Here is an 18041-nt window from a genome sequence, read left to right on the forward strand (position 1 = left end):
TTTGCTGGCATTTTTCCTTTTGAAAATGAAACTTGTGGCTTGAACTCTTTGAGAAGGACTAGGCTTTAAATTTCAGTCCAGGGCTAGAACTGGGGTCCTTGGCACCATAGTAAGGAGTTCATAAACTCATTTGTCAGGCTAGATGGGTTTGTCTAGTTAAAAAAAAGAAAAGGGGGGGTGGGGTGGGGGAAGGGAGGCTGAAGGCTGAGTGGTGCTTTGAAAGTTCAGCAATCGTGGCCATGTAAAACTGCTAGAAAAGTTTCCAGTGGTGTCAGTTCACTTCATCAGGAGCATCCTTAAGAGGCGGTAGCTTCCTGTGAGAATGCCTGCATGGAATTACCACTTGGTACTTGGAGCTAGGGTTTATGAGGGATATAAAAGGCCGTTAAAAGAAAATGTTAGATAGTCATTTATCATTCCAAACCACAGTTTTTCAGTTTGAAGTTTCCCCCTGACTGGTCCCTTCCTCCGAACTTATTTCTAGCAAGCACAGCAGTGCCGTGTGCAGCCACACACCAACCTCACCAGCTGTCCAGCATTTACTTCTCTTCTCAAATGAGACCTCTCTGGCACTAACTTCTTGCTTGAACGTCTCGAGACTCTCCACTTCATACTGCTGTGATTTAAAAACAACTGAATGTGTGGGGTTTGCCAGGGGTGTGTGGGGTGTGTGCTTGTGGGCTTTTTTTATTTACTGGCCTTCCTTTTGATATGTCGCTTGTAGGGAGCAGGCTTTTCTTTACTGCCCTGGCGATCGCTGAGCTGTTCTTGTCAGTAACGGTCAGCTGAAGCTGGATGTGACCGAATTCTTGAAACGGCCCATCTTCACTGTTTGGTTATAAACTAAAGGCTGGCAGAGCTGTAATATGCTGTTAGATGTAGAACGAGGCCAAATGCATCTGATGCAATAGGCAGGCAATAAATGTCTCTCACGGGGGGAGGTTAGTTTTGCTTGGCTCTGTCTGGCCTGTAAGCATCGGCTGAAAGCAAATCTGGTTGTGAAGCTAAAGTTAATGAACTTAAACTGAAGATAGTGGTGGTGATACGTATTTATCAAAGGCACAGTGTGAGCATACAGCTCTGGGGTGTAGAAGGTTGCCTTTCCTGGGAGCAGCAGTTCTGTGGATGGCCAGAAACATTCTTCTTCATCCTTTTCTGTTTTGCTATAATGGGCAGCTTTGTACTTTGTCCCGCATACACTTGCTTCCTAAATGGGATTACCCCACAGCATTGGTGAGCAATCCTTGAAGGTCACTTGGAAATTGTGATTTCCAGTCAAGTTAGTCGATTAACAGTCGAGGAGTTAGCAGCGCTCCTTGGTTGCAAGGAGTATGTATTGTGTGTGTTTAGAAGTGTTCACGTATACATTCCTGCTCTCTTAGGAAGGTGACACTTAGCCATGGACTGAAACGCCTTTTTGCTGCTCCTGATACCAAGATCTAATGTATAAAACAGATTGTTAAGTCAGAGTAGGTTGTGCATGTTTAGATCTAAGCACGCGTTCAAACTTCAGGTGTGAAACTAAATGCCTTCTAAAACAGTCCTCTAATACCATACTCTCTCTATATTTTAAACACGGGGCATGACTTGGATCTAAGGAGCTGCTGCATTCTGTAGAAAAATATACATGATAAAGCTTGTCTTGTACTGAACACCTAGGAAACATGCCGTGGGGATAATGCATATCCTAAACGGACAGAGCAGGGCTCTCTGGTGAGGCCATGGCTTGAGGCCATGCGGCTTCCAGTTCATGCCGGAGATGCGGCAGATGCCGCAGGCAGTAGATAACGTGGGGCGGCCAGAAGCTCTTCTTACTCAGGCTCCCGTGTTTCAAGACTGTCTTGAGAATGCCGCAGAGCATTCCCACTTCTGAAAGTGACCCCAAAAAATCGATGTAAAGGATAAATGATGTCATGGGCTGTGTAGGCTCACTTTCTGGAAAGCTGCTTACTGTTCCTAAGAAATGCTGCCTCTGGGCTCTGAGTCAACAGGAGCTGGTGTGAATTCAGCTGGTGTGGTGGGGAGCAAAGGCATTGCAGGCAGTGCAGACTTCTCTAGTATTTTAAGTATCTTGCTAACAGAAACTTTGGCCATGTGGTAAAAAATGTCAGCCCAGTTGTTTTGTGCCTGGTCAGCGGAGTTGTCTGTTCGCAGCAATGGCTCCTGCAAATAAAGCACATCTATCGCAGTCACCGCTGGTGCACGTTGGCCAAGGAGTGACTCTTGGAGTCCCCCAAGTACGTTACCAAACCATTTCAACTTTCCAGTCAAAGCACAGGTGATGCTTCAGCTGCTGGGAAAGCTGGCATCTGAAGGAGGAACCTACGGAGCTCTTGCAAACCTGAGAGTGTTCTGGCAATAAACTGGAGGCCAAACTGCAGCTTCTGCCTGCTGCTGCCTCACTGCTTTTAATTATTTGTAACAACTTTTTTTAAAAAAAAAGTCTCTTAATATCAAGTTCTTATTGCTTAATATTGTTCTTTCATGTGGGCTCTTGAGTCATTTTTTTACTTCCAGTTTTATTGATGTCACACTGACTCTAGCTTTCATAACTTGACTCTTTGGTGAAATCAAGTTTCTCTCCAATCGGTCATCGTCTTTTTCCAGAGAGAATAGTTTCTAAGTTTGAACTCATAAATTTTGACAGATTCCTGCAGTGATGTGGATGTTTAAAGGGAGGGCCTCGTCCATCTTGTGACCTTGCATAAATAAGGTTGGACAGTTCTGGGTGTAAAATGCCAGGAAGCCAGATGTGCATGCAGCAGTGAGCTGGCGTCCTGGCAGCCCTTGGGCAGGTCCTCAGGTCAAAAATCATTTAACACGAAGGTTTCTATGGGAGGATAGTCGCAAACATAGGCATTGTGTAAGGGAATCACTAGCTGTGTTTGCCAAAATAAGGTATTTAGGTTATATCCATTAAGCATCAGAGTAGAAACCAGGTATTTTTAAAATACATGTACTCCACCAGCCGTGCAGTACTTGGCAAGTTGGAGAGCTCGGTGTGAAGTGTCTTTGTGTGGCTTCTGCTTTTGCCAAGTTAGTGTGAGATGAACCAAGACGGAACAGCTTAGCAGCTTCGCTTCAGCACAGGCATGTTCTGCTTCGTTTGGAACAATTAAAGTGTAGAGCCCTGACCACAAAGTGCGGGGGGTGGGGTGGGGGGTGTCTCATCTGGAAACCCTGAGTGTCAAACAGCATCAGGTGCTGCTGGGGATGTTACTGGGGTTTGTAACAGCTCGAGAAGAATTAGTGTTCCCAGAGCTCATCTAGATAAAATACGTTAGCTTTAGGAAAGCGAAACTCATGAATATTACATGCATATCCCTTCTCTAATTTAAGAATAGTCATTTTAAAAGAAGCTGCCAAGGAGCTTTCTGCTGCCTTAGTGTGCTGGTTCCTGTGGGGTACACGGCCCGGGAGCTGCAGATGGCCTTGCCCGTGCTGCTTTTTGTTAGACTCGCTCATTAAGTCACAAATCAGAGGTAATGTCTTTTGGTAGGGAATGAAGTTAATGCTGCGCTTCATGGACCTAGAAATGGAAAGAAAATGTTTTCCATCTCGAGGTTTGTGTTTTCCCTTTGTTAGATGTGGCAGTGAGCCTGCAGCCAGCTGCTGCGCCCTCTGAACTGGCAGCAAAGAAGAATCTTTGTGACTTCCCCCCCCCCCCCCCCCCCCCCCCAAAAAAAAAATAACTCTAAGCAGCTAATGAATATCTTCTCTTAGTTGTAATTTGATGTGGTTACTGCTGGAATGTCAAGGTTGTGTTTGTTGCCCGCGAAACCACCTGTAGCTCAAAGGTAAATCCCAGGAAAGTCAGCTGAAGGTCCCTTGGGATTTTGGGAAGTCAGCTGGTGTGGGTCTCTGTGTCATGGGGCTCGTGTGATGCGATGGGCACGCCTGGTGTGGGGGTCTCTAGATGCCAAACTGATGCCATAGGGTCTGGGTTTCTTCAGTGACACAGAGCTGAGCTGTGATCCTGGTGAGACTTGGTAAGGATCTCAAAGTAGATCTTGGGAGCATGTGTGTGATTAGGCACTTTTTGTTTGTTCATTTTCGGTTTTTTTTTTTTTAATAAGCTAAGAACGGCTTCTCCCAAGAAGGAATAAAATTGTCAGATACTGACTAGGTCACGCTGGCCAGCAGGGGCAGTTGGCATCTTGCGGGGCCAAGGCTGGTGGCACTGGCAGCCTGGGCAGGGCATGGGTCCTGCTGAAGGGCTGGGCAACGCAGTTTTTGGCTGTCACTGGGGCGGACGGAAACTCAGCATCTGCACATTCACTGTGGTCTTCCTCGCAACCCCTGAGCAGCCACGACGCCTTGTTCCATATTCTCATGTGGCTGAGCTGTGGTACGGCACAAAATGACCTGCTTCTCTCTTCCTCAGATGTTTGAACAATAGATCCCATTACCTCACAACCACTGTACCTCGTTTCCTTACTCCTATTACAGACACAAAAGAAATAAAATCTCACTTTTCTTTCAATTCTTCTTTTTCTCAGCTGCTTTGGTTCCTTCCCTGCTTGGATGCTCTCCTGCCTCAGGTCAGAGCCCTCTATCTCTTCTGCTGAACCCCCGGCTGCTGCTGGCTCATTGGCATCACGGTGAAAAAGAGCAGCGGGCACCCTGCTGACTGGAAGAGGCCCACGTTACTGCAACGCCAGGCCAGAGCTGTTAGAAATGGATTTTGCAACCTGCTCTTGAGTATGGATATGTGAATGTCTCCCTCACGAGCTGTTGGCACCAAGACACGGCTTTACATGTGCTGCAAATGTTTCTAGCAAAGACAGCAGTTGTTGAGGAAATGAATAGCGTCACCCTTGTCTGGGAAACTGAACTGTTAAAAAAAATGTAATAAAGAAATGACAGTAAGATGTCAGCACTTGCTGCAAAGGCTGGGTGGGTCGTGGTGTCTGCAGTGTCCCTCGCAGGCTGCGGTGGATGGAGCTCCTGCTGCCTTTGGGGGCAGCTCTCACAAGCATCCTTCCCAGTGTTCAGTCAAAAATCTGTGTCTTTTGTGCAAACTCCTTTAGCTGTGGCTCCCTGGGAAGGATTTTTCTGTGAGATTCAAGAGACCTTGTGCTGCCAGAAATCATCCCTCTTTATACAGGTTTTTCACACGCTGTCCCCCCGTCCCCCCCCTGCCCATTTGCTCTTGGATGGGCCAAGCTGAACGCACGTTCTTTGCTTTCCTGCAGTTATTGCAACTTCTCCCTGAGCCCCTCTGAAGTTGAACGTCAGCTTGCAGCGTGGGGTCTGGGACTGCCTGTGGCTGCCTGGTGCTGCACGTGAGCTCACGCCTGCGGGAGCCCCTGGGCATTCCCTGCTGGAGGCTCCTGTCTGGCTGGGAAGCCTCTGGCAGCGTCAGGACTGTGCTTTCTTTCTAGGATGTTATTTTCTATTTAAAGAGTTTGATCTGCAGTTCTTGTTTCCACACTTGCGTTCTTCTGATTCAGTTCTCTGTCCTCGTGGTTGCTTAGGATCTCTTACCAGTTATTTTCATCTGCAAAATGACTGGTGTAATATTTTGGCTTGGTTTTCTCCAGATCTGTGGTATAGGGGTTGAGATAGCACTGCGTTGAGGATGATCCCGATGGAAAACCTGAAGCCTTGTCCTGGACACGGTGCTCTCTGTTACTCTGCCCAGCGCCCCCAGCAGCGAGCATTAACGGGTGCCTTCTCTGCCAGCTGTGGCCGACCCTCACTGGGTTTGCAGCCGTCGCCTCTCCTGGCCCTGACGGCACGGTTTGACCCAGGACCCTGAAAGGCTGCCGAGGCTGTCAGTATCTCGGGGTGATGTTTTGGATCTTGTTTTTTGAATGCAAAATGACTCTCAGCTCCTTCAGTTGTCGGGTGTGATATATGCAGCCCTGTGGGCTTTCAATACTTGCTTTTTAGCATTTCCACTTGCCACTGGTGTAATAGGAAATATTTGTTAATTACTTTCAGCCACCTATCTGACTCCGTCCAGAACCTGATGAGAGCTTCTCCTACACAGTGGTTCACACTTACAGCTTTTTTAAAATTTTATTTTCTGTCAAGTATTAGCTCTAGATCATAGTTCAACTCCTGCTTTGATTGATGTACCTCAAGCAGGTCATCTTTTTGTCCTTAAATCTGCTGACAAAACTTGTAGCTGCTAGCTGATTCTCTTTGCTGTCAACATAAACTTTAGTGTATAGTGTGTATTATTAATGAGAACTCTCCCCTCTCCCCTGGAGGCGGGGTGGAGGGGGTTCTTTGGAGTAAATCTGTCTAAATATGGCTTGGTTTTTGTTGGTGTTGGTGAAGGGGATCGATTCTCTGATAAAGGGTGTAGAAGGTGTTTCCATTTGAAACTATTCCATCCTGTTCCAATGACGTAATGAAGCTGCTGAAAACAGAGCGTGGATCTGGCAGAGGGACACAGGGAGGCAGAGAGACAAATCTGACACCGCTCCTGTCCCCCTTATGCCTTCCTTTCCTTCCCAGCTGTCCTTGCCCCATGTTTTAGGAGACCTCAACCTTGTCCAAATTCTGTTTCCAGGCCTTTTAGCGAAATAGATTCACATGACTTAAGTGCCTACCTCCAGCAAACTGTCCCGCTGTTATTTCAAAAGCCCTGTTAATATCTGGTGCTTGAGCAGCAGGAGGCCAGCAGAATGTGGAGCCTGCAGGCACCACGACGTGCTCCACGGCACAGCCCTGCCTGCCACTGCCTTCCAGCACGTATCTTCTTGGTGAGCCCTGAAGGTGGTGACAGGGGAAAGGAGGAGCGTGACAGCAGGACCAGTTCAGTAGGCTGTGCACCAAAAATGATCCTTTGATGGTAAAATAGCCCCAGTCTCTGACTTGCTGCAGTGTGGCCTATCAGCGGGCTCTTGAGCCAAGCACCTGAAAGAGAAGATGCAGCAGATGTGGCTGAAATGGCTTTCATTGGATTTGTCGTCTCTCCTTCTCACCCACCCATAAAAAAGCATCTTTGTGAAAATAGGAAGCAGTGGGTGAGAAATAAGTACGCTTCTGACATTTAAGGGAGGCTGCTACTGTGCCCGCAACCCCACCAAGACAAGCTGTCTGCATAAAACACAGTCGGTGTCAGAAAAAACTTGAGAGTGGGTCCTCTCTGGGCAAAGCTGCGTGCTCGATGACTTTTGACATGCTTGTTGGCAATGCCTCCAACTTCAAGGAACTCCGGGACTTCAGGTGCTGCTCCCTGAGCTGCCACGTTCCACAGCAGTTGTATGGGTCGCAGAGGGCGTTAAAGAAATGGGAGCTCCCCAACACCCCTGTCTGTGTTGTGAAGTGCCATGGGTGCACTGTGCTGACTGCCCCAAGGGCGAGGCAGCGCGGGCACCAGCTGCTGGGCGAGGGGTGCGAGCAGGTGCCAAGTATCATCGCGCGTGGCTCTGGAGCCCGCGGTGGCAGCAGGGCTGGGGTGCTGCACAGGCTGCGCAGTGGGCAGTGTGCTGGCAGGAGATGCTTGCCCAACCTCCCTGCTGCCTCTCCTGGCTCCCTGTGCCTTGGAGGCGTCTGTCCATGCCCAGCGCTGGCTGGCTGGCTGGAGTTCACTGTGTGTCATGGAGTGTGTAACGACCTTGTAATGATCTTTTGTATCTTCTATCTCTTGTAACGATCATAGGAGTGGATGGGGACCTGTCCTGGGCTGCCTGGGGAACGCATGCTGGGATGCAGAGAGTGGGGCTGAGTGAGGGTAGGCATTGCCAGGCTTGAACTGCTGGACCTGGATTTGTGTTGCTTTTGTCTTTTATGTCAGAAACCTAGAAGGACGAGGAAGAGCCAGGTGGGTTGCTGAAAGCTCTCATGCTGTGGATCACTGCTGCGGCAAATGGCTGTGGTGAACATCTTCAAAAAGCAGCGGGGTGGCTGGTGGTGCAGGCAAGGCTTTGAGGACACATCTGACTTATTGGTGTGGTTGGAGGCAAAGCTGAGCCGTTGCTTTGGAGAAACAAGTGTGTGTGTGTTGCTACAGCATGCTGTTCTCAGACCCCAGTTTTGATGTTCAAGATCAAAACCTGCGTGTCGGGGTCGCTTCCTTCAGCCACAGAGGAGATGAATCTCCAGTCTGTTCTTGATTAAGCATTTGGTGTTTCCTTTTTTTTAAACACTATCCCATATAAATACATGCTTCAACATAGGTCTGTAAAGTAGAAGAGCAAACTACTGTTTATAATTGCTTGTGTGCACCTGTAAATCTGTGGAGGAAATCTCATTGCCACTGCTTAGGAATCTGCATTCAATGAGGAATGGAAATTGAGAAATTGGCTGTTAAGGAATGGAAATGTCCCTGTGTCTCCTCATTATGATTTTGTAACAAGCTCTTAAAAGTGTTGGATTTTGCAGCATGGCCCAAATTCTGCACCCTTTCTTGGAAGGCAAGAAAAAATCTACCAAGATGAGTAACACAGTGTCTACTCCAGGCTTTAATCACGTTACTCAGCCACGGTCAGGTCCTGGTGCGGTGCTCAGCATTGATCTGGAGAGATGATGAAAGAGCTCTTCCCTCTCTAAGGCTTCTTAGGTTAGGACTATTGGAGACAGTGTTTGCAAAGGTAAGAGGGGCAGCAGCAGCTGCCAGAAGAGCCTGCTTGTGCCCCACGGCACAGTGTGTTTCCCACGTTACAGCGTGCTGCCAGTTCAGCCTTAGTGGTGCCCCGCCGTGATGTTGTGTGGGTGGAAGCAGCCCACCGAGCCGCGCGCCCACCGAGCTGTGCCTGCCTGGGCTGCTAACGCTGAGGCAGCTCTGCTGAGCCTGCAGCACTGGCAGAGTCTTGCTCTTCTCGGCAGGGCTGGGCTGGGGTTTTATCACAGCGGAACAGTGTCTGTGACCGGAGTTCTGTGACTCAGGATCCATGGCCTATAGAGCAGCCAAGGAAAAGGTGGGATGAGCAATGGACAGCGGTCAGTGATCTGTCCCATGTGAAACGAAGCAATTCTCCAGCAGCCAGAGCTGTGCTTGGGGTCCAGTCCTCATCCTTCTGTGGAGGGGAGGAGTCCTCGGCTCTGCCTCTCCCCTCTCGCGCAGGATGCCGGAGGTGTTGTCATTCCTCTTGCTCTGTTTGTGGCCCCGTACGCTGCAGTGGAAAAGCAGCCGCCTCTGCCCGCGTGGGCTGCTGGAAAGGGTGGCTGGCCGGTGGGTGCGCGCTGGGCTGGTTACTCAGCCCCTGCCTGGCAGCGCAGCCCTTGGGTGCCCCACGGGTGCATGGCTGCTGAGCGCAGCCGCTTCCCCAGTGCAGTTTTGTGCGAGCAGGCCACTGCTGGGCTGGGCCCGCCGTGCGTGCGTCCTGCCTCAGCGGGGGAGGAGCAGGTGGCTACCCCCAGCTTGCCGCCGAGGGCGGAAGCATTTTGAGGTTTGCTGTTGATGCTTTCATTGAGCTGCAGCATCTGAGCTGGGGCTTCGCTGCCGGAGCGATGCAGGTGTATAAAGGCAGAGCTGGGTCTTCCCCCAGGGCTCAGTCGGGGGCAGCCCCGGCAGGCTTTGGCTGCCGTATGGAAGATCACACCAAGCCCATCCCGCTCCCGGCCATGCAGCAGAACTTGAACTACGTGTACCCCCAGGTCTTTTGGGTGGATGGCTGCACCAGTGCAAGTGCTTCCAGCCCCTCGGCACCCCCTGTCACTCCTTTCCCACCACCAGTACCTGACCGAAGGACAAAGCCAGGGCACAACAGGGAAAGGAGGAGCGTTGGCTTCCTGGTGATCTTCATGCTGATCCTGCTAGCCCTCACTGGAGTGGGGCTGAGCATGTTTCAGATCTTCCACCTGGAGAAGGAACTGGCTGAACTCAGAGAGGTGAGATCTGCTTGGCCGGTCACAAGATGCTCTGGGGAAACAGGATGAAAAGGAAAACTTAAAACTGGGTTTGAGATGCTTGGGGGGTGCAAAACTCCCCAAGGGGCAGGCTGGTGGCACCTAAATGTCTGTCACACCAGTGTAAGTGCGGCTGCTCGTTACTGTGCGGGACTGCTCTACTGGTGGCTGATAGATCTGGATGTCTTCATGTTGCCAAGTGCTGCGGGGGCTCTCTCCCTGTGTATCTCCTAGCACTCTGGAGGTCCCCATGAGCACACAGAATCAGCCACTGTCAAAGATAGTCCTTGGCTGCTTTACGTGATGCCCTTAAGGCTCTCACTCTGCTAAGATATCTTGTCACTCTTCTTTTTTGACAGTCTGCCAGCACTGAGCACATCCCTCCAGCTCTGGAGAAACTCATAGGTGAGTTGATATACGTAGAGGAGGAACTCCTCTGTGTCAGCTTGCAGGGATGCTCCTGTCAAACTCTTCCCTCTCCTAATCCCGGGGGCAAAGACAGGGTCGCAGCTTGATGCTCTGAGGTGCTGATTTCACTGGTTTCCCTGGAAAAAGAGCTTTATCTCTGGGGTGTGGGGATGGGGTCCTGCACCCTGCCTGCTGAGGTGGCAGCCACAGGTTCCTGGGACAAGGTGCCTCTCCCTTGGGGCCTCCCAGGCTGTGGGGCAGCGGTACCGGGGGGCTCTGCTGTAAGAGTGAGTTTCTGGATGTCCTAACATGCAGCAGCAATATGGAGGAGGAGATTGGAGATGGGCGCTGTATGTGTCACTGCGTTCTCTCCTTACCCTTCTAAGACTTCTGGGAGCTTGTGGAGGGTTCTGTGGTCTTTAGGGGTGGGGGATTCACGCCCACCCTTGAGAGCGCAACTTTTTTCTAAAATCTTTTGTTACAAGTCTCACTGTGGCCAAAACTAGTTGAGAAGAGTCTGATGATATGTGGGGTATCTTTCTTTGAGAAAAGTCCTTTCAGTGAAATCGAAACTTTCCACAAGAACCTGTTGAATTTTCTAAATTTCGTTTAGCAAAAACCCGAGACTTTAAATTAGAATGGAACAATTTAAAAATAATATTTTGAGCTTCTGAACTATTATTTTACTTTTACAGTCTATGTTAGTATTATCAGCCAGTATTTAAAGACAGCCAAGTCTGAAAGCAATTTTCAGATTCCTTAACTATTTTTGCTAGATCTGAAGATTTTTATTTTTATTTTTATTCCCTTGAGGATTTTAGTTAGTAGGAAAGTTGATCTCTTTTCACATTTGTTCTCCTATTGAGTGAAAGCAAATTTGGAAATCGCAAAATTCTCTGGAAAGGACAGTCCTGGTTCCCATAAACTCCCATATCAATACATTTTGTCATCTGTTGCCTAGGGGAAGGGGAGCTGCCATTTTAACTGGCTGCTCAGTGCCCTGATCACAGGCTACTTTAGCAGTAGCTGAGCATAAGTCATAAATAATAACTCTGAACTTCTTGAGTGGGTTGGAGAATTAAACGAAGCCAGGGAAATAGTGTAAAGGAGAAAGGGGAGAGGCGGAGAAAATTCAGTTGGCTTGAAAAAAGAAAAGGCTGTTTCTAAAATTTGAGAATGTGATGCCTGGAAATAGATGCTGAGAAGAAGGGAAGGATGGAGTCCGATAGGATCCAAATGCCAAGTCACCGTAACTGGCCCATCTCTCCAGGGGGAACAGAACCCCCCAGGGAGGGCAGAATTTTCCCAGCTGTGCTTTGCCCTCTCTGAGGACAAGCTCTGCCTGGCCAGCAGGATGGTTTGCAGGTTTTCTCAAGTGCGATCTGGTTGTAAGGAGGGTTGGTACTCAGCTGACAGAAGCCCGCTGCCATGGGTACCTCTGGGGGCAATAGAGCAGGCTTATCTATGACGGGACATGAGACTTGGCATGGACCTGAGATGCTGGGTAAAGAGGCAGGTTTGTCCTTCTCCTACACCCTGAGTGAGAGGCCTCTGCTCAAGCTCACCAATCGAGCCATTGTAAGATGAAAGCTCTCCTTGCTCTTTCCCCTTGCTCTTCATCACATTTGGATCCTTTGCTGCAACTCTTCCTTTTTATCTCCTCCTCTTGCCCTGCAGTGTTTGCCCAAACACTGCTCTGCCTCGCTGCTCTAAGCCACATGCTTGTGTGCCCTGTGCTGCTCTGAATCTGCCCCATTTCAACCCCTGGTTGGCTCCCTCTGCTCTCTGGGCTGCCTTCCCCATGGAGCACATGGCTAACGTCTTCCCCCTTTTTGTGCAGGGCAGAAGGAGCAGTCAATGGAAAAGGAAGCAAGGAAGGCAGCACACCTAACAGGTATGTGCTGGGAGGCGAGTGGGACTGGGGGTCGGGGATAGAGCAGATGTGGCTGGACTGAGAGGTGGCATGGTCGTAGCTGTGAGGAGCCCACCTCACACAGGCTTTCCTATTTTCCTTTGGTAACACGTGTGCTCTGACAGCGGGAAGTTATGCCACAGCTAAAATCTTCCCCTGGTTTAGGCTTTTCAGTGAGGGCTCTGTTTTGGGTTTGTGCGTGAGGCAGGTGGCTGTCACGAGTTGCTGGCGTTGGGCGAGGTGAAGGTGAGAGCTCCCACCAGCACGAGGTTGGGGCAGACTTCCCATGCTGCAGACCAGGGCCTGGAGAACAGTTGTCTTGTTGTGACAGGGGGTGTGACTTGAGGGGTAAGAAACCCCCATGCAACTGCTTGTACTTATCACGCTTTTTCCTCTTGATTTGGCTTCCAGGGAATCCAACCCAGCGGGACCTCCCTCTGGAGTGGGAACCCATCTCTGGGCATGCCTTCACCAACGGCATTCAGTACCATGAGCAGGGTCTCGTCGTCAATGAGACCGGCCTGTACTTCGTGTACTCCAACGTGCTCTTCCGAGGCAGCATCTGCAGCAGCCAGATGTTGACCCACATTGTCTACAAGAAAAACCCAACCTTGCCAGGCAGCCACGTGCTGATGGAGGACAAAGGCATCAACTACTGTACGGGCCAGAAAACATGGGCCCGGAAAAGCTACCTAGGGGCTTTATTCAAGCTCAGGAAGATGGACAGTTTGCACGTCAATGTGTCTAAAATCGCTCTGGTTAATTTTGAGGAGTCCAAGACATTCTTCGGCTTATTTAAGCTTTGAATGGGGCTGTTGGACCCCATACTAGGATGCATGAGGGGTTGAGTGCTGACTGAAGGCAGTGGCCAAGCTAGGGTCTTGCACCATGAAGCCCACCAAGAAGCCACGTCTTAGCCTTCAGTGGAAGAGGGCTCAAGCACCTGGTGAATGCTTGAAAGCAGTTCTCTGGGAAGCACCAGGGCTGTACTACATGAACCTGAAGAGAATTGCGCATTTTCCCCCTCTGGAAAAAACCAACAAACTGAAAATGTAGTGTGTTGAAGACCCTGTTGAAACTCACTACTTGCTACCTGAGAAGATGCTGGTGGCAGGAGACCCACAGGGTGTCATGGCCCTGGTGGACTTGGGCCAGCCAGTGGGTATTGAGGAGACCCCCTGAGGCAAGGCTGCTGGTACCTGGGCCGTGCCATGCCACACTGCAGGCAGCGGTGTGGAAATGAGTAGTCCGGAGTTCTCAGCTGCCTGCCCCGAGCCATGGCTGGCCACCCTGGCCAGGCATCTGGCACTGACTGCTGTACAACAGGCGCCCACCTGCTAGCTGGCGTGTTATGCGTGATATGTTCATTTTGTTAAGTTATCAACTGTTCCTGTCCCAGAAAATGTCCCCAGACCCCTTTATTTAACTCATCCTGACTGCCTTGCAAGGGATGTGCCAGAAGCACGGGTGCCATGAAGGGTGTCCCAACCCTGGAGAGAAACCCCTACTGCACTGTGGTGGTGGGGCTGGGGGGGGAGGCAATCTGCTGATGGGACCTGAATGACACAGAAGTGGAGGGCGGTGGGGCCAGAGATGAAAGCAGCAACTTCAACTCCCTTCCAGTCCTTTTGTTCCCCATGGATTCCCCACGGAGACTTGGTCTTGCCACCCCCTTTGTGGTGCAGGTAGAGGTGTGCTGGCCACCATCAATGGCATGGCTTCGGCTGGCCCCCTTGTCACAGGATATTCTCTCCTGAGCAAAACACAGATGGTAAATAAAGATATATTTTTATAGTAAGCAGCACTGTCCTCTCCTCATTTGGCACAGCAGGCTTCTGCAATGGTCAAAGCCCTGAAGGCCCCTGCGATCAGGCACCAGCACCCTGCTCCTTCTCCAGCAGCGTGGCAGAAATCCGGAAGCCTGACCCCACTTCACTGCCCGCTTGGCAGGGCACAGGCTGTCAGCCACGGAGTCCTGGGGGTCCAGCATCTAAACATCAGGGGATTTGGGGACCAGGGAGGTGTGATGTGGGCAATGCAGATCAGACATCCCAAGCCCAGTTTGGCCATCAGGATGCAGACTGATCTCAAAACACAGGCTGGAGCTTGAAGGGAAGAGCCAGACACTTGTTGCCAAGCAGAAGCACTGCCATCCCTGAAGGCACCGTGCTCCTCCTAGTGCCCTCTGGCCCCAGCAGCACTTCCCACGTGGCAGCTGAAAAGGAAGCTTTGGTGTTAAAAAAAAAGACATTATTTGCTTACTCTGTCTGGTCCATGGAGCATTTTTCTTGCACACATTAACCCCGAGGCTGTCTGCCACACTGCACACAAAGGCTGTGGCTGTGGTGTGTCAGCATGCATCTTTGCCTGTGATCCATCCTTCCTGCAGTTCTCCTGTTGGTCATGGTGAACCAGCACCTCTTCAGCAACCTGCAGCATTTATTTCCTTTTCCATGGTTTTGCTCTCGGCTCGGTAGCATGTGGCCTGTGGTTTGCTGTTGATTGCTTCAGGGAAACCTATTTCTTTGAAACTTGCAAGTGGACTGGCTACTGGTCCAGCCAGCATGAAGTGAACCTGCAGATGTCTGCTCAAACAGCTGTTGCTGCACTCAGCTATTTCCAGTGAATTTCTCAGGATGGAAAATGCCTCAAAAGGTCAGAGTTTAGGGACCATTTGGCTGGATCAGTGCTTTCTCACTGTCCTCACTCCCTCCCTGTATATCAGAGAGGCAAACCACACAGAGTGGCGATGGAGGTACTGGATCCAGACCCTGCCAGGGAAGCTGGAAGTTGCTATAACATCTTCTGATTGCTGTGCTGCATGTGGGGAGCGGGCATCTGTATTACACGTGCCTGCAGGCTTGCAGCTATTTCTGTAGCACAACTAGCAGAGCACATTGCATGCTTCCTTTCTTTACAGACAGGCAGCTTGGAGAGAGACAGGGCACTCGGTGCCCAGATGAAATGAGCGCTGAGGTTATGCTCTCCGCTAGTACTGTATTGGTGAAGGGTTGGAAAGCTCCCAAGGGTTTCTGTAAGTCAACACCCAGTAAGTCATCTCAGTTGTGAATGCAGCCTGCTCTGGGGGCAGGGTGCATTAGTTGCTGTTCCTGCACATTGCGGGGGGGATGGCAGGGATCTGTTAGCCTTTTTATCTGAAATGCTAAAGGCAATGCAGACCTGCACGTTTCAGAGACAGTGGCACAGTGGGGTGGACAGTCATGTTATAAAAAAAGCACTGGCATCTTCTGAGGCGGACAGAGCTGGCTTATCCTTGCAGGATAATGCTAGGTGCTGCTAGGCTTACTCCTGAATCAGAGCGCCCGTGTCTGTGTTGAGTCAGCGGCCCAGCTGCCTGTAAGTGTGTTTCTGCTTTGTGATCCCTTCCTCAAACATCGCTCTGAACTTCCCAGGGCAAATCCAGTGCTTGGCTTGTGGGCTCTGACTAAAGATTCAAAGTAAGGTCATGACAGGATTAGACAATTTCAAATTGCATAGAGTCGATTCATAGACTGCTTATGCCACAAAGGCTTTATTAAAGTAATCTGTTTATCTTGCTAATAAGCTCTTCATTTAGGTAAATACTTGCTTATTGTTACCATTAAATACTTAATATTTAATACTGAGGTTATTAATAGGTCTTGGACTATATATAAAGTTATTTAACAAAAACACTCCGATCGACATTTATTTTGAACTGATCAAGTATTTTATTCCCTCCTCAACAAGGGACGGGCGTCTGCACTAGAAAGGATTTCCTAAGTCCATCGGCAGGGCTGGCCATTGTGATTTTTTTTTCTGTCTCAAGAAAAGTAAGTGACTCTTCCCTGCAGGTCCTGTTTCTGGGCTGCGGTGGTCTGAACTGACCTCCTCTCTCCTGATGGAGCAGCCTGGGCCGTGTGTGGAGGTACCCTAGGGTCTGGGCATCATGTAACAGGGCTTCAGAGAGACTCCTCTCTGTGGAGAACATGGCTGGAAAGAAGTGCCAAGCCCAGATCATCTGCTGATAAGAGGTTTCTGGTCTTTTCCCTCTGCCTGGGGCTCTTCTGGGATTCACATCACTTTTTCCTAGGCACAGGCGTGCTTTGCTACACGATCCAGTTGAGGGACCTGCCCAGCGCTGAGCCAGTGGGCATGCTGCAGGCACACAGACAGCTCTCACGGTCAGCTGAACCCTTTCCAGGAGGTACCTGTGTGCTTGGGTGTGCAGCTGGCCAAATCAAGGCTCTGCATGACATACAAACATTTGTGCTGCTACCAAGTGCAGCGAGCTGCTTGATAGACATAGGGCCTCTTTTGTGGTTGATGTGTATCAGAGGCTGCGCCCCGTTTACCTACGGAAAGGGGAAGGCAGCATGCTAGTGTCTTAAAAATCTTGGGTTGGCTCAGTATGTACAGTAACCAAGCTGGAAGAAGGGGTTGCATTATAGAAAGGACAGTATGGATATGGTCATTGCTTATTCTACAGCAAAAGCACAATGGAAGCAAAGGGACACCCGCTGAGCTCTGACAGACACAGTATAAACAGAGCATGAGGCAGGATGAGCAATGAGCAGGGCTGATGTGCGATGGGTGCTGTTTCTCACAAATCTGTGGACGTGAGAAGTACTGTGCTGGCAAACAGTCCTGCCAGTGCCTGCTGCAGCTCCTTCCCTGGCAAAGAAACCCAGGTCAGGGGGAGAAACATCCCCTGGACAGGTATGGACAGCATCCCCTCTATCAATACTGCCTACTGCATCCTGGCTCTTTACCTATCCACAGTCACTCCTGATGGGGAAGGAGGTGAGTGGTGCACAGCAAAGCCCTGGAGGGCACCTGTAATGAAAGAGCAAAAGGAGCAGTTGCTGGTCTCCAGCTGATCCCCAGCATGGGCTGATGCATCCGGGTGTCAGAGACAAGAAATGGAGCCACAGCATGGACGAGCGCTTGACAGGCTTGCTCAGATACACATCTTGGCTCAGAAACCTCACAGCTCAGCTGTAGTTAGATGGAACTGTCACTGTTGAGATGTGTTATATATGACTGTTGCTGTAGGGTGAGCATGAGTAAGAATGGAAGAGCTGATAGGTCTGAAGCCACTCAAATCCTGTGAGTTCAGGCAATGACCTTCTATTTGATCTGACAAGTTTCATTGTTGCTCTGGTTGGTTTTTTGGGGGTTGATTTTTTTGTTTGTTTGTTTTGTTTTGCTTATTCATTTACCTGAAGCCAGCCTTGGGCTTTCTAAGTTTCTGTTATGATATCTTCTGGGGTTACTTCTTCCAGCCCATGGAACTGTAAATACTCTGTCAAATTTTTACCAGGTTGGGAAGAAGCATCGTCTAGTGATTAGAGAGGGGAGAAAAAGGGAAGGGAGGTGAACTTAAATATTAGTATTATTTTTCTAGTACTCCGGTGTGTGGTCGTATTACATCATGGTTACAAAAGTGTAATTTTAAGAATGACTAAGTGGCTGAGGTTTAATGCAAAAGAGTGGATGAGGTGAGTAGAGAGGAAGAGTTTTGATGCAGGATGAGGCAAGCTGCATGTGAATTTCTGGTTGATTTTAATTTAAAAAAAAAAAAAAGGAGAAGAAAAGCTTGACAGCTTGTTGCTGATTCATCTCTCCAGGTAACACAGAGAGTCAAATGTTCCATTCCCTGTACATGACACAACCCTGACACAGGAGACATGGGGCTGCAGGCTGTGGTGCAGGAGACCACTGGCAGTGCAACAGTGTCTTCTGCCAGGCAGAGGGGTGAAGAGATGCCAAGTTCCCCAGCCCCCACCTGTGGTATGACGAGCAATGCTGCTTTAGGATCCTACCAGTAGGCACTGATCCGGCCAGGACATCGGCAGTCATGTGAACAGGCACATAGGCTTTCTGTTGTGAGGACTCATGTTTTTTTTGAAAATAAGCTGCACTTTCCTCTGGG

At 49.8% G+C, this 18041-nt stretch overlaps 1 protein-coding gene across 1 annotated transcript; it reads left to right on the forward strand.

Annotated features, from left to right (window-relative positions):
* The first annotated feature begins 9336 nt into the window (after nt 1-9336).
* On the forward strand, nt 9337-13925 carry FASLG (Fas ligand). The gene is made up of 4 exons (XM_055724434.1): nt 9337-9789; nt 10167-10212; nt 12056-12109; nt 12539-13925. The coding sequence occupies exons 1-4, from the start codon at nt 9409-9411 to the stop codon at nt 12931-12933; spliced, it is 876 nt and encodes a 291-aa protein (XP_055580409.1). The 5' UTR covers nt 9337-9408; the 3' UTR covers nt 12934-13925.
* Nucleotides 13926-18041: the final 4116 nt, after the last annotated feature.

Source organism: Falco cherrug, chromosome 12, assembly GCF_023634085.1.
Source record: "Falco cherrug isolate bFalChe1 chromosome 12, bFalChe1.pri, whole genome shotgun sequence".
NCBI lineage: Eukaryota > Metazoa > Chordata > Aves > Falconiformes > Falconidae > Falco > Falco cherrug.